Below are 17,127 nucleotides of genomic sequence, written 5' to 3' on the forward strand. Positions count from 1 at the left end.
TTAAGTCCTCGTTCACACACAAAAACGTTAATAAAATTAATTGTTCACATTTAAATTTAATTATAAATACTTTTCAAAATACATAATATTACGTTCATAATTTTAATAAAAAATAATTATTTCAGATTTATCATTCAATCAAAATCCAAGACCTTTTAAAAACTTTACCACAATGGGTGTGTTCGTTGTATTGCATTAGACTTTCATACAGACGTTCTTTGGTAAAACATTCGACCATGTATAATTTACCAATATGGTATATTGTATATGCCTCAGGGAAGTGATGACCACAGCTCTAGAAATGAATCACCGAAGTGTAGTTTTCTTCTTTCATTGTAAATTAGTTTAGGCCTAAAAAATGGGCGTTTTAAAGACTTGTTTGAAGACTGCAAGCTGGTTTCCCGTGCTATTTATTTCGCTTGTAGTCGCATGGTCCTACTATGCTTATGTTGTAGAGTTATGTTTTTGTAAGTATGGTATAAAAATCTGTTTTTCCTAGGCCGGTATACTATAATTTACCTAGCTAGTCTAGCCTACAATTTTTGGCTCACTGATAGTAATTTGATGACGTTTGGGCGGGTATCACAGCAGCAGCAGTGAGTGACAGTACGCCTGTCGTTCAGATATTCCTCTCACTCTGTAGTCTGTTGTTTTAGCTTAGATCTAATGGATTTTTATAGAAGGAAAATTAAAACAAATTTCTTTGTTTTCTACTCATTTAATAACAAAATATGCCAAAAAATATGAAATGAATAAATTTAATTGATATACTAGGGCCTAGGCCTAATTAATATGTTGAAAAAATGCAATCATGAATTTGTTATGTTTTTTGTGGCAATAAATAAATGAATGAAAAAAAAGTAAATAAATTCATTTTAATTATGTGTACTAATACAAAATATGTTTAGTCATACCTGTACTTATACTTGTACTTGTATTCTGTATTATTACTAATTAATAAAATAACAAAATCTAATTGTAGGGCATCTCCATCACCTGAATTAATAAGGTTTGTCGCAAATAGCATGCGCAATGCATGATGGGAAGGGTTTGGGAGCAAATGTCATGACGGATACGTACACGATTTGTTGTTTGTACGTACGCGTTGTGACATTTGCTTCCAAACCCTTCCCATCATGCATTGTGCAATGACGTTGCTATTCAAATTTGTCTTACTCCACTACCTTCACAAGTAAAACTACTACAGTATTTTCATTTTTTTTTTTTTACAGATACACTTGCTACAGATCCTTATAATAACATTGGACAAGCTGGTAAGTTTTCTCATTCTTAATGTGACATCCAGTACTTAGACAAGACAACATCACATTATGCATACATTTACATGTCTAGTCAAAATGCAAAGTATCTACAGTAAAAAGCTATTCAACGTTTAACTTAAGAATATTACAATTATTTGTTAAGTATACTTAATAACATGTAACACAACAGGCACAGAACATGAATTCTAAACCACTCGGTGATATACTGAAATTTAATTAATTAATTTGAAACGATATATTATTGAAATATAGAAACCATGACTGAGATACTTCCTTCTTTAGTATTTACTTAATTTAAAATCATTTTGTGTTAATAAAATGGTATTTTATCATTATTATTTTTTTTACAATTTTTTAATTATTATTTTATGAATCAAGTTATTATTATTATACAGTATTCTGTCTGCTATAATTTGTTTTAAAAATGATGATAAATATTATGCATGTAATCCTGTTTTGTAAATTTTCCAATCAATTTTCTGAATAACAATTAAATGTTAGTAAGTTGACATTTAAATGGTCTGATTGCCCGGCATCAACTAATGCAATCGAAATCTTGAATGAACGACAGCGGAGGATAAAATTTGACATCGTCGGTTTGGAATCATTACTATGTGTATAAGATGTAAATGTCATGGTTTAACATGCATTGACACTTGATAGGATATGTTATTCAAGCAATAGGCATCATGAATAATAACTTGTAAAGATCAAGATGGGGAAAAATGAATACAAAATGATGATCACGGTATTCTAGGTCTCAATTTTGATATCTTACTACTACTACACTACCTGTAGTACTCTCATGGTACAGTATGATTCCCCCCTCCCCCTGCCCTCACTTATTTACAGTTTATGTTATTAATTAACTTACTGTAGGAAAAACACAGTCTTACAATTACATGTATTAGTTTAAATTTACGTTCTTTAAAAGTTGAATTGGATTTTAATTTTTGACATAGTATTTAAAACACCTTTGCCTGGTCTGTTAGTAACTTCTCGCTAAGTCCCTGCTTAGCTATATTCATTCTATGAACTAAGTATTCATGAATGCCTTGACCACCTAAACACTCCTGACCCTCATATTTGAAAGAACTGTTTTAAATACAGTATCTAATTAATTAAAGGTCACTTATGTTTTTTTTATGAATTTACAATTGTACAATTGTACTGTATTATCATATTTTAATCTTGTCAACAGACATAAAAAATTGCCTTTTTTATAATGCCATGCTTCCTACATCTCACTCTTTCAGTTCTTAAACTCACTATCAAACTTTGACACAAAAAAAGTGTGATGTGCCCAAAAATGTCCATATATGGGCACATCACATTCAGATTAATAGTGTAGACAGAGCTTTAGTCTGTGGTACACAAATGTTTGTACAGTACTGTATGAGTAGAATTTAAAGGGTAGATCCGCTTGTTCTGCTTGACCGCTGTTGGAAAATAAGTCAGGTTATTATTAATGTTGTAGTAATGTTTTTACATTTAAAATAAAATTAATTAGAAATGTTAAACCCATATAGTACTTTTTATCCTTTAAACGTTGAATATTTTATAATTTTTTTTCATTAAAAGTAGTTATAAATTCAATTGAGTTATAGAATTATTGTCAACATATTTTACTGGAGGCAGACAATCTGTTTTAATTCATACTATCTATAGAACTTTATAATTTGCATAAATCAAATCATAAGGGATCAGGAATTGATGATTTAAAGTTCACATGTTTTTGGGTCAATACACGACAAATTTAGCAAAGTGGTTAATATCAAGCATTTTTTGTTAAAGATGGTTACAATTTTATTCGTTCCTTTGTTCTAATTCATTTTATTTATTTTCCATAATATACAAAATAAAAAAAGTAGATCAAAACTTGGAGATTAAAATGAAATAGTATACTGTAACTTGGAAAGATGCCTTTATAGGACAAAATGTCACTTAAGCTGAAGCCACCGGTGATAAACAAATTCCACAACAAATTGAAAGGAAATGAAATATAATAATAATGAAATTGTAGATTGAAATGATATGTTAGTGTAAGTTGTGATTGTGGACATGAATCATAATTTTATACTGCAAGTTAACATTAACTACTGTCATTTCCTAAAATCATTAAGACAATTTACTTTATAAGTGTGAGTACTTCGTACTAAGTGATATTGGAAATTTGTATTTGTATTGTATACTTGATAATCAAACTAAAATGACAAACAACCAGCCTAGCAAACAAAATACCAGAAATCTTATTTCTGTACCAATATCTCCAGAGACTAAATAGCTAATTATGAAACCATTTTTTTCCTTTCGTTCTTTTAATTTGATTATTATAATAATACAGTATTATACCGGTACTCATTAGGTCAACAAAAGAAACATTAATATTATATGATTTTGCAACCAACAGTGATCATTTGCTAATGAATTTATGCAAAGGATAATGATATTATAATTGTGTTGTTGTTGTAGACATATTGTCATAGTATTATTAACTGCATAATCATCCCATTACAGTAATTGGGTTCATAAATTAGGAAAGAATATAATTCCCTGAGATTGTGTGTGAATTGGGGTTTCTTCTGGTCAATTTAGTAATGTTAAAAGTGTTGTTTGTGTTACTGTGAGCTTGGTTCTAATAATAGAGGCCAACGCGATAATTTGGAAATTTGTACAGGCGATTATTACTGTCGTTCATCATTTGCAAACTTGCTTGCATTTTGTCTACATTGTTGCTTTGCATCTCTAAACCATGGTTCCCACTAGCGACGCAGCGCAAGGACGTACGCGCAACGCAAGCGAGTGGGAACCAAGCTTTACTACCGGGACACAACGTAACCATGTACTTACCGTATAATTTCATCAAACACAATCAACAGTTATCTTTGTAATTGGCAAAATTACCTGTGTTGCATGTATGTCATTGCATCACATTCTAGTGTGAACAAGCTATCTAACTAGATTGACAAAAAAAGTGTGATGTGCCCAAATTTGGTAGTGATATGCTCAAATATGGTAGTGGTATGACATCATCGTGTCCATATAGGGGCACATCACATGTTTTTTATAGTGTCGACAGAGCTTTAAAGATGAATAATTGCCATGTAGGTAAGAGAATCCAGAATTGGTTTGAGTTGTTATATAAGTTATAATAATTTTTAAAAAAACCTCATTTCCCTTTTTCAGTGGTGTACCTTATATTTTATCATATATTATTGGTGATGTTTGCATGGTCATATGCCAAGACAATTTTTACATCTGGTGGAGCGATTCCGGATGAGGTAAATTATTAATTTTTAATTTCATTCTAAGCTAATAAATAGTTTATTTATATTCAACTACAGTATATTCAAATAATGTGAACTTTTGTTTAGTGAGACATAAACAGGGTATTATTTATCTTGAAACAATGGAATCATTATTTTGATGTTGAGGAGTCCTGTATGGCAAGCCAAGTCTGCCAAAAGTACTCATTCCAAACCATTCAATGTCAAACTCAACCGTCAAACTATTGATTTGGTCTTTCAGTGAAAGATTTGGGTAGAGAAAATAGCTGTTATTCAATTGTTTGGATTGAGTACTTTTTGGCAAACTTGGCTTGCCATAGTTTGGATACTATAGTTAAGCCTCTAGTTCATAAGTGTCTGTAGATGTAAATCATCATTTATAAACTAAAAGCATAGAATCTATAGTAAGTTGATGCTTTTTGACATAGGAGCATACTTAATACAGCAATGTATGTGCGGATATTTTTAAAGCAATTACATTAAAGTGCTAGTGCCACACTTTCGACAAATACGACATTTAATACTAACAGTATCAAGAACAACATATACATTATTTTAAATGAGTTTAACTGTCATTTTTTGCAGCATTTCTTACATGTACAAATCAATGTCATTCTACACTGGTTTTTTTTAGTTCTACAATTTAAAAACCATTTTAACAAATACAGTAAAATAATAAAAAATAACTAAGATATCAATTTTATTTTGTTGCTGGTTTGTTATCCAAATCCATAGAAAATTAACACAAAAAAAACATTTTTTTCTTTATGTTATTAAAATTGCTTGTTTGTTTGCTTTAAGGTCATTTATTTTAGTTCCAAAGTAAATTCCCTTTTTCTAAAAATGGATTATTCTAAAAAAAAAGGTCTAGAATTGATACAAATTATGTGGAAATAGCAAAGTGTGATATTTGACTACTAAAACTCTCTAATGGCTTTCTACAGATATTTTTGATAATTATTTAATGTTGATGTCTTTGTTTTTGTAACAAAGTATTATCATATAATTGTTACTTTCACTAGATATATAGTATAATTACTTCTTAATAATAATTAATTAATAATAAAATATTAAATTTTATAAATCATCACCATGGTCCACTAATAAGTTTGATTACATGATAATATAAAATAAACTCTGAAAATAATAATAATAATGAAATCAGATTCAATATTTTGAACTATAAACTGTATATTTGTTTATATTTTCAAAGTTTGTTTTATAGGTTAGTTTATTTTCTGTATACAGTACTGTATAATTGCTGACTTCCTATTTATTGACAATTTCTTAATTTCCTTTTTTTCTCCTTTTTAAATAATAAATTGTTTTTTTTTTGTAGTTTTACTTATCAAAGGCAGACTTGGAAAGAATTGAAGCTGAAGATAGAACAGATAGAAAAGATGAAATATTAAAGCAGATATCGCATAATCTACCTGTACACACTAGAACTCTAGGAGGAGGTTAGTGTTCAACATTTGTAATGTTAATAATCATTAAACCGAGTGGAGTTGTGGCTTGGTGGTTATGATGCTTGGTTACCACTCCAAGGGTCCTGGGTTCAAGTCCCGTCACATGTCAGGATTTTTTCTAAGGACCAAATTACTCCACTCCCAAAGACTTGTAATAAGACTTTGTTTATGTAGAGCATCTTGTGTATATGTTTGTATTGTGAACCTCTGAGGGTCCCTAATGATCAGCAATAGCTGGATGGATCACCCTCATTAAATATGGTTAAAAAAAAAAAAAAAAAAAAAAAAAAAAAAAAAAAAGGATCTTGCAGATCACCCACATGATATAACAAAAGTTCTTGGGAATAGTAAACTGCTTTTGTTCCCCCTCCTCTCCTCCTTTCTCTACGGCGACACCCCGTTCTCTCTGCAACAACCTTCCATGCCCCAAAAGATAGAGCATGCAGGCGACATCCCATTCTCTCTGCAACAACCTTCCATGCCCCAAAAGATAGAGCATGCAGACGACATCCCATTCTCTCTGCAACAACCTTCCATGCCCCAAAAGATAGAGCATGCAGACAATTTTATCTGTGATTTCATTACAGGTATGCGTTACTGTTCTATATGTAAATCTGTTAAGCCAGACAGGTGCCATCATTGTTCTGTATGTGAAAGGTAAGAATAAGCAGATATGTAATAATCCATCCCTCGTCAAGACATTGCTTTAGTAATTGCCAAATAACGACAATTCTTCATATTCAAATAAAAATCCAAATTTTAATGTCTTTCATTTATTTATGCATAGGAAACCTTTTTTTTAAATAAAAAATTGAATTTTCACATGTTTCTAGGAATTGTATTTATATTATATGGTTAATATCATTTTATTTTCTTAACTATTGGTGATATAAATGCAAAATATATGATAAAAACCATTAAAAGCATGGTATTAATGCGCTTACTGATGCGTATCCTCTTAAACGAGGTCTCCTATGAGAAGGGCAGTTACTAAATGCCTCGCGGCCATATGCTTGATATCTTTATCTATACGATCATAAAGACATTTAAGATGCAGTCAAATTCAAAGATTTAAATTAACATGCTTTTAGTTCAATTACAGAAAATGTAGATGTTCTATTCCATGATGTATTCTTACAACCATACAATAAAATGCAACATTTGTGATGTAATAATTAACTAATAAAATAATAAAATTTGTTATTTTTTGTCGAGTTTAGAAAAATTGAATTTTAAAATACCTCTGCAATCCTTCCTACTTTAATTAATGATCTGTGTCTGTACATTCTCAATCATAATTGTTGAATCTTTGTATAATATTTTATAAGTTCTACATTTAACAATTTTGTCTGATTGAAGTAGTGAAAAAATGTTTTTTATTCCACCATGTCTCTTTATATAAAATACTGCTTCAATGCTGTACAACTCAATCTTGTAGTGTCGGAGGACACTCAGTCACGCTTGAATGAATCTCACGACAATTCAGTGATAACATCACAGTCATATATTAATGTTGCAACATTAGTAATGTACTACTCTAGTAAAGCTTTACATTAATGTAAAATATGTGCATTTATTTAATGTGCTTCAGTTTTAAAGTGGTTAACTTATACAACAATTTTTATTTTTTATTTTTTTCCAGATAAAATTTTAATTTTGTTTTTGAATATTAAAAAAATCTTATTTTCAAAATTATGAATATTTTTCTCACAGCCTGACCTCTAGGTCAGTCTGACCTGTATGATGGAACATGTTTTCTCATCTAATTATAAAGATAACATTTTTGTTGAAGAATTTCACTTAGCTTATGAATTGTATGGATGTTTTTGATTGCAGGTGTATTTTGAAGATGGACCACCATTGTCCGTGGGTTAATAATTGTGTTGGATTCACAAACTATAAGTTTTTCGTTCTGTTTCTGTTTTATGCATTGACTTACTGTTTATACGTAGCTGCCACGGTCCTCCCATATTTTATTAAATTTTGGTCGGTAAGTACATTTTTTTCTTTCACACTTCACACGCTCTGGTCCAGCTCTGGTTCCAGTTCAGTTTCGAATACAACATTAGCGACTTATCTGGATGTTTAAACCTCCAATTTAGCCTCCAAATGTGGACTGAATTTATTACAAAATGTTCCATCCATTTTTTTGTTTGTTGGGTATAATAAGCCTACCATTTTGACTCAGATTTATACTCAAGAAAATCTACTTATTCAGAATCGGTTCCTTTATACATGAATAACTGATAATTGTTAGTCTATTTCGTGCCTAGCTTACCTGGATAAACCGACAATAGCCCTTTCTCCTCGAAGAGCGAGATATACCTCGAAAAGTAGAAATTTTCATTGAACACCCCTCTCCACAAGTGGTATAGTCTATGAACTATGCCCTCAGGTGGGAGCCTCCCCACTGTTGGTTTGTGTAATTTCCTTGTGAAATCTTTTCTCTTTTTGTTTTTGTTTTGTATATGGATGTACTATCTGAAATAAAGGAAATGCATAAATAAATAAGATGAAATGTTAAAAATATTGGATGTTATCTTGTACAAAATTGTAACACTGATATTTTATCAGAATTATTTTAAATTGAATCCAAATGTTGACAGCAATGTCACATTTAAGTGCGTTTAACAATAAATGATTAATTATATTGCTTGACATAGCGGCAAAGGATTAGTATAAAGTGTACATTACAATCAGGATCTATATACACATTGCTATTGGAACATTCAAAATGCATTATCGGTATTGAAATATAACATGCATGATGAAAAATAGGTTAAAAATGTAATAACTTTAAATGTAAAAATATATGAAAATATTCAACGAAGTGATAGACTGCTTAAATAGCAATATCAATACTTATTTTGTTTTTTAATTATAAAAATACAATTTCTTGTTGATATTGATTTGTTTTTTCACTGTGGTTGCAACATTCAGGATGTAGGCGGTGCGGATATGAGCTTTCAAGTAATGTTCCTGTTCCTAATGGCAGCCATATTTGCGCTTAGTGTAGTCACCCTCTTAATGTACCACATCCAACTGTCGGGCATAAACCGTTCAACACTAGGTAGGCCAGCTTTGATATTTATACATTCAAATTTCTTTTTTCATGTTGGTTAGGGAGAGTTGGGTGATGAGTCTAGCAAGTTTCATATTTTGTTCCTGTTTTTCGCGGCAGCCATGTTTGCCGTGAGCGTTCTTGCTCTACTAGGAATGCACACTCACCTAGTTCTCACCAACAGGAGCACCCTTGGTAAGACTTTTGGTTCAAAGGTCGTGTTAAGGCTGATAATGGTATTCCTTTATTTCACAGTGAATAGAGACTTTTCTCAATGCCTCGTAAACCTGATTCATTTTATTCCAAATACTTCTGTTCATTTCTATTTACATTCTTCAAATGTCATTAAAACAACAAAAAAACAAGTTTATATTGATATGTATCATTAAGCAAAATTAGTAAAAAAAAGCAGTTTCAAAATTGTTTGAAATCGACCTTTCTTCTCCAAAAAATTGTACATTTTCAATGATTTTGAGCTAATTGCTGGTGTTCTTTACCAGCACTGCTCACACTGATTGTGAGGCATCATCTAGGTACCTTAAATGTCCCTCAAATTTAACTCTATTCACCACCTTTTCTTTATTGTTATCCGTCTACATACGACTGAACCTTTCAGATTATAACATTATTTATTTTTGTTTGTTGACTTTGTTTTTGTTTCTTAATAGCATGGATATATAGTTTGTATTTTTTTACTGGTTTGGTACTGTAAACATTATTTTGTTTTTACGTTACTTGCGATGTTGCAATATTAATAATTCTGATATTTTGGTTTCGGATTTAGTGTTATGATTTTATGTTTTATTTAAAAATCAATAGTCACAGTTACAAAAAACAATTTTACTATGTGTATGTTTTAATCTATTATTATTTTTATCATTATTCAATATATATTTCTTGCAATTATTTGTGTTTATAAAATATAATTTTGCTTATTTTAATATTAAAAAGAATGTTTATACATAGACCCATCATGGTGTGTAAACCATTTCTCACCAAAAGTAATATTTATTGCCCACTCTAAATTTTTGAGTAATTTTTTCATGCCAGTCTTGTTCAACATAAAGGCAACTTACTTGGTTTCATGTTCAATATCATTGACTTATGCTCTGTCTACACTATCAAACTTTATGTGACAAATAAATGTGATGTGCCCATGTGTTATAGTGTAAACAGAGCTTTATACAGTAAATGAATGCCAATCTTTATAACATAAAATTGCATGTTAATCGGTGGAAACATACTTATCCTTTCATTTATTAACATGGTTATCACTTACTTAGAGTCATTCCGTGCTCCTGTCTTCCGCCACGGACCAGATAAGGAAGGTTTCAGCCGGGGAAGTTTCTGCAACAATTTTCGTGAAGTATTTGGCGATGAGAAAAAAATGTGGCCACTACCAATCTTCACAAGGTATAAATAATTTTGTTTGTGTAATAAATTTTTTTACATGTTTCCATTCTGCTTGTTTTGTTTTAGAATATTTGTGTCAAATCTCAATCTCATTTCCCAGTCTCTCTAAACAGAACCTACTGTATTTAAAATATGTTTTGTTTGTAATGTTATTACTCAAAATACATTATAACATTAAATTAACATTCAATATAATTTGTTTTTAATGTTATTGTTCATACATTATAACATTAGATTAACATTCAATATAATTTGTTTTTAATGTTATTACTCATACATTATAACATTAAATTAACATTCAATATAATTTGTTTTTAATGTTATTACTCATACATTATAACATTAAATTAACATTCAATATAATTTGTTTTTAATGTTATTACTCATACATTATAACATTAAATTAACATTCAATATATTTTGTTGTCTAACTGTAGTAAAGGAAGCGGGTCCATGTTTCCTAACTACTACAATAATGCTCACATGTTCCCTCCGTACCGGTGAGTACAAGGGTAGCACACATTGCACAGGCGGTGTCACCATAAAAACATTGTACTGGCACTGTATTAGCTTAGTGGTTACCATGTCTAAAGCTTTATCTACACTAGCAAACTAGTTTGAGTTTGATTTGCCCAAATATGGTAGTAATATGACATCATCATGGGCACATCGCATTTTTTTGTTACATAAAGTTTGATAGTGTAGACAGAGCTTCGTATAGTATAGTACGAGGAATTTTATTTTATACCATATATTAATGTGGATAATTCTTTTTGTTCGTTTATAACTGGGCTGAATTGCACCCAGGTGAAGATGACGCACATACAACAACTTTCAAAGGGTCCCTTTGTATCGCACAGGTGCCACCAAAAAAGCGTTCATTCTGTCTGCAATGACAATAATTAACAAAATGTTAAAGTGAACTACCTCAGTGGCTTCGGTCGAGTTTGACCTACATACAGTATCTCATTTTATCTACTGTATATCCTCTTTGCAAAAATAGTTTAGTTTTAGTATTACATCTAATGTGTGTCTTGTCTTTTTAGTTCCATGTTATGGTTTTTGGGGAAAAGTAGTTAAAATCAAAGGAGTAGAAAATATTCAATAGTTTTATCAACCATGATTTCTTATTAAAATAAAAAATAACAATGTTCTTGTGTTTTCAGCAAAGGGGATGGCATACGCTACCCTATACAAGCGAGAGATGAAGATTCTGACCGCCTTCTGGACGGTCCACCTGAAGATGACCTTGAAAGTGAGATGACCAGTGGAGCAGAAGATTCTAAAAATCAAGGTATGAGGAAATAAACAATTTTTACTATTAAAAGTATTTCTACTTTGATACAATAATAGCATGTAAGGTAAGAATGTCAGCTAATGGATTTCTGATTTTAAACTTGTGAAGACTGCCCTCATCTCTGAATATTCAACAAGTTTCTTCAATTATACTATCATTAATTTGCCGCAGTTTTCTTTGCTCTTGTTGCTGTTTTCATGTTGTTTTCATTGTGTTTTTGTAGATTGTATACTTTACTGTACATCACATAAACGTTCTATGTTGCTAATAGGGAGGTTTCGCAACCTTACGAATACGATAACGAAAACGGATACGTCACACATTTGTAAAACTTTTGAGCTGATCCCCATTTCATATTCGTAAAGCGTATTCGTGTTGACGAATATCACCAGTCATATTCGTAACTACAAAACGAGTATAGTTTTTGATCTATTTTGCACATTTTGCATTTGAATCAGAAATGATTCATGATTATAATATAATTATAGATTTATTGAAAGTAATTTACTAAAGTAATTTACTAAAATGCCAGGTCAATTCTGATAAATAGCAGTTTTTAAAGTCCTCACTCGCTTTGATGTTACGCTAGGCCTAGGTAGCCAAGCACCAAGCAACACGTACCTGCGCTTCGCTCAAATTTACCGCAGTCATATTTTGGACGGCGCCCTCAATATTTCGTTGCCATGCGAAACAGGTTTTTACTGGCTTACGAAAACGAATACGTGTGCGTGACGTATCCGTTTTCGTTATCGTATTCGTAAGGTTGCGAAACCTCTCTATTATCTTCTGGATACCATACCATTGGAATCTGCTTTTTAACATATTTCAAAATATCTTTTGATTTCCATAACATAAGTTAAACTGTTTCCATGGACACTTACATAAACAACCCATTCAAGACACCAATTATGCTTGTCTTAAGCTCTGTCTACACTATCAAACTTTATGTGACAAAAAAACTGTGATGTTCCCAAATATGGAAGTGATATGCACAATATGATAGTGCTATGACATCATCATGTCCATATGTGGGCACATCACAGACAGAGCTTTAGTTTACAATAAATGAGCAAAATTGTTACTTACCAACTTTTTCTAAAGATACTGTCACAACTAGTAGTGGATCCAGGATTTTTTTAATGAGGGAGCACTAACACGTATTAATAGTCATAAATATCAAAAATTATTTCATAATTTCAAAAAGGGGGTAGCACACCCCTTCCTAGATCTGCCCCAAAAAACTAAAACTCATTGTTGCTTCCTGCATTGTTGATAATTTTCTTTGCTTTTTGTTTAGGAAAAGGAAACTTGCATGCAAGCATACAGGAGGGCGTCAACTACAGTACAATTATCGAATCAGATAAAGCCCCTCTAAGAGAAGTGGCTCAGCCAAGTAGGATATAATCTTCTTCCTGAGTGGCTAGTTGACTTTTAGCTCCGCCCACTTTTAGTTTAGCACCACCAATCAGCTTTTTCATTTTATATATTATTATGTTTGTGAATTGTTTTCAGGATTTGATCATGTTTTTAACTTTGTTCCTTTCAAAGCTCCATACTTTTGATCTTTGTATAACATCGGCTAATGTTATTTTAAGCAAACATTTTTTAATGCATTTACTACATCATCAAATACTGAATGAAATTAAAACCTTTGTTGTAAAAAGCATTCAAGCATGTTATGTTTACATTTTATTGGATTCTTTAGTTTTGTTGTTTCTGTCTGGATTTCTAATGTCTCTTCTTTTGCAAACCTTTTATGAATATGTGTACACCATAATATCTTAACACATTTGAACTTTGACATACAGTATTCAAACAATGTTCCTCACTTTCTAAAACTCTGTCTACACTATCAAATTTTATGTGACAACAAAATGTGATATACCCATATATGAACATGATGATGTCATATCACTACCATGTTTGGGTATATCACTACCATATTTGGGCACATCATACTTTTTTGTCAAACTAGTTTGATAGTGTAGACAGAGCTTTATGGTATATATATATTTATTGTAGTATTGTGGCTTAAGCAGCTTTTCATGTTGTATAGAACATTATTGTTTAAACATTTTTCTATTTAATGTTTTATACCTTATCAAGTTTATAGTTCATAACTCACTACACATTATATCAATAACTGATGCTAACTTAGTACTATTGAATCTTCATCTAATTCATCTTAATTTTCACACTTTACATTGTTCTTCATTCTCTTTCCCTTATTTCACCTATATTTTAGACATGCACATTTTTTTCTTTAAATATTATGGTACGAGTAGCAATAGATAATACTGTAGAACCCCTATTAAGGGGACACCTTCAGAACCAACAAAGTGCCCTCTTAATAGGAGTTGGCTGTAGTGTTAAAACATATATTGCCCCTTTTTCATTTCACAAATGTCATTAATAGGGGTGTCCCCTGTATAAGAGTTGACCGTGGTGTTAAAACATATATTCATTTCACATGAAGTGTCCCCTTAAAAGCATTGTCCCCTTAATAGCGGTGTCCCAAAGGAGAGATTGTACTGGTAACTGTATTATACTTCAAAGGAAGACCAACACACGATTCCCTGACTGTACCAAATTAAAAGCAACTTTTTAGAATGTTTTTGCCATTTTTGTGTTGATAACATTTCAAATTTATTTTAATCTTTTTTCAGTGCATTTTAAAAACATTTTTTAATTAATTAATTTTGTTTTTGTTTTTCAGGTGGAGCCATAAATTATTCTGTTGAAAATGAACAGTAACATACTCAGTGCATCACGAAATGTTGTTATTTCTGATTAGCTCGATGTGGCCTAGGAAGGCAATCAATGTAGTCTACAGAGGCATTCAGTGTGGTCTACAGAGGCATTCAGTGTGGTCTACAGAGGCATTCAGTTTGGCCTATGAAGGCATTCAATGTGACCTACAGGTCCATTGAATGTAGCCAACAGAGGCAATGTTACCTGTATGTGTATACAAACAACGGTTTCAACACACATGCAAATAGTAAACTAAAGTTACCGTGCATAAATATCATGTGTAAAATTTTACTATGTGTAAATACCATGTACTTGTGTAAAAATATCAAATTGCTAGTAGGAGTCATGTATAGAATATATGTGTTTAGAATCTTTCTTTTATAAAAACTGATGTAAAATAATAGGCCTAAAGATGATTTGCTTCACAAAAGCAGAGCATAATAATTGATAAAAATAATAAATGTCACATATACGCATACTGCACATGTAAATGAGATATTCTCTTGAACTTTTTCTGTATGTACAAAATATTCACCTGGTGTAAATTTGTGTAGATACTTTATATTAGATATGAAGTCCGGTGTGTAGTAAGCTTTAGTTCCCACTACCAAGGATGCAGATGTAAATTATAAACTGACCAATGACAAGGTGCATTAAATCAACACATTTTCATTGGTCAAATGTTTATCTACATTGTAGTATTTGGTATTTGTGTACGTACGTGTGAATATAACTCTCATCTAGGTGCCGCGGCCGCTATGTGTAAAACAGCTCAGTCAGATGTGCAGCAGTTTAGTTTACATGTGTAGATATTTCCATGTGGAACTTCCATGCATATGTAGCAATAGGACCAAATTTATGATGCCTTTATAGCCTAGTCCAACACAAAATAATAGATTTTATAATGTTCTGAAAATATTAAATTATTGGTGTAGATGTGTCTTATAAATACTTGCTATTCTACAATATTGATGTTAATTTATAGTATACTTAGCATGCAAGTGTAAAATAATTATTAAGCTCTGTCTACACTATCAAGCTAGTTTGACAAAAAAAGTGTGATGTGCCCAAATATGGTAGTGATATGACATCATTGTATCCATATTATGTGCACATTTTTTTGTCACAAAGTTTGATAGTGTGGACAGAGATTTAAGGTTTAAAGACAAAGCCTTGCTCATTTTGTTGATTTAATTTTATCTGATTATCGTGGTAAATGATGTAAAATATATTTAGAATTTAATATTTATGTCTGCTGTACATGGTGGTACTTTGATATATATTTAGAATTGAAATGTACGAAAAGAAAATAATTTTATACTTATGCTTTCTTTTTTTTTTTTTAATGATGTAGGACTTTTTATCCTATTTTAAATAGCTGATATTCTATCAAAATGTGATTATACACCCCACCAGTATATAGCAAATAGTGGCACAAACAAATTTAGTTTCTAGACCCTGCAAGACTCCCGCAACAATAATAAAGATTTGCAAATAGAGGTTGAAATTAGTGCATAGTAAATGATGGATCATTATGACCTTATATAGGCATATCATTTCTAAATATGGGTGTATTATTTAGTTTCGAGACCCAGCAACAGCAACAATCCTAAAGATGTTTAAAAATAGAGGTTGACAAATTTCTGAATTTGGGTAGACCTACTACTATTTTCTAAATGAGATAGAGCGTAGGTAAGGTAATCAAAACCATAACGAGAGGTTAAAAACAAAAAAAATATCTGTGCTGGGGAATTGGGGTGGGTGGTGAAAATTGAAAATTTCTGTCTACGGCCCTGGTAATGTACCGCACAAAATATTCTTCCTTAAATTTAGGCTTATCATTACTAAATATGGGTGTACTGTACTACTGGGTTTCAAGGTTGTCACAGCTACTATTTTGTAAATGTCAGCGTTAGGTCATTATGCTCCTGAAAAAAAAACTACAGTATTATTTATTAGAAATAATTAACATATTATCAATAATAATTTAAGTGTGGGTCAATAATATATACCTTTTTAACGTAATATCCAAATTATTACTCTTTCAATGTTAGTTATGTTTTCGAAATACAGTGTCTTTATTCTTAAGTACGTACTCAACTTATTATGGTGTGTTTCACCTGTATATTTGATTGGTTGAACTCTATTTGTTTTACTTTTACATATTTGTATTTGTCATGAGTGAATAAATCCAATATTGTTTTCAATAATGTGCATTAATTGTTTTCTGAAATAAAAACAATGTTGCGTTGAACTCTGTGTACTGTTTTATTTACTATTGAGCCGAGTGGCCAAGTAAGGCAGGGGCATTCAAGTTTTTGTATGGATCTAGTCCACTGTGCTGTCCACTATGTTTAAAGCCTTGTCTAAACTATCAGACTTTATGTGACAACAAATTGTGCTGTGCCCATATTTGTGCACTTTACTACCATATTTGAGCACATCACACTTTTTTTGTCAAACTAGTTTGATAGTGTAGACAGAGCTTAAAGCACTGTATTGATATGATGTAAAGCGCTTTAAAATGTATTAAAATATCTAAAAGTGTATTATTATTTGCATTTAT

General features: G+C 31.1%; 1 protein-coding gene across 3 annotated transcripts; it reads left to right on the forward strand.

Annotated features, from left to right (window-relative positions):
• Positions 1–298: 298 nt before the first annotated feature.
• On the forward strand, positions 299–16,815 carry LOC144842064 (palmitoyltransferase ZDHHC20-B-like). 3 transcript variants are annotated; one of them, XM_078698420.1, is made up of 11 exons: positions 299–467; positions 1,233–1,274; positions 4,470–4,564; positions 5,910–6,030; positions 6,627–6,696; positions 7,876–8,029; positions 8,980–9,109; positions 10,384–10,513; positions 11,680–11,807; positions 13,108–13,203; positions 14,527–16,815. In XM_078698420.1, the coding sequence occupies exons 1-11, from the start codon at positions 359–361 to the stop codon at positions 14,562–14,564; spliced, it is 1,113 nt and encodes a 370-aa protein (XP_078554546.1). In that variant the 5' UTR covers positions 299–358; the 3' UTR covers positions 14,565–16,815. The 3 variants fall into 3 exon arrangements, with proteins under 3 accessions (XP_078554546.1, XP_078554545.1, XP_078554547.1); XM_078698419.1 differs by lacking the exon at positions 8,980–9,109 and adding an exon at positions 9,163–9,295; XM_078698421.1 differs by lacking the exons at positions 8,980–9,109; positions 13,108–13,203 and adding an exon at positions 9,163–9,295.
• Positions 16,816–17,127: the final 312 nt, after the last annotated feature.

Source organism: Antedon bifida, chromosome 5 (genome assembly GCF_963402885.1).
Source record: "Antedon bifida chromosome 5, ecAntBifi1.1, whole genome shotgun sequence".
NCBI classification, from domain to species: domain Eukaryota; kingdom Metazoa; phylum Echinodermata; class Crinoidea; order Comatulida; family Antedonidae; genus Antedon; species Antedon bifida.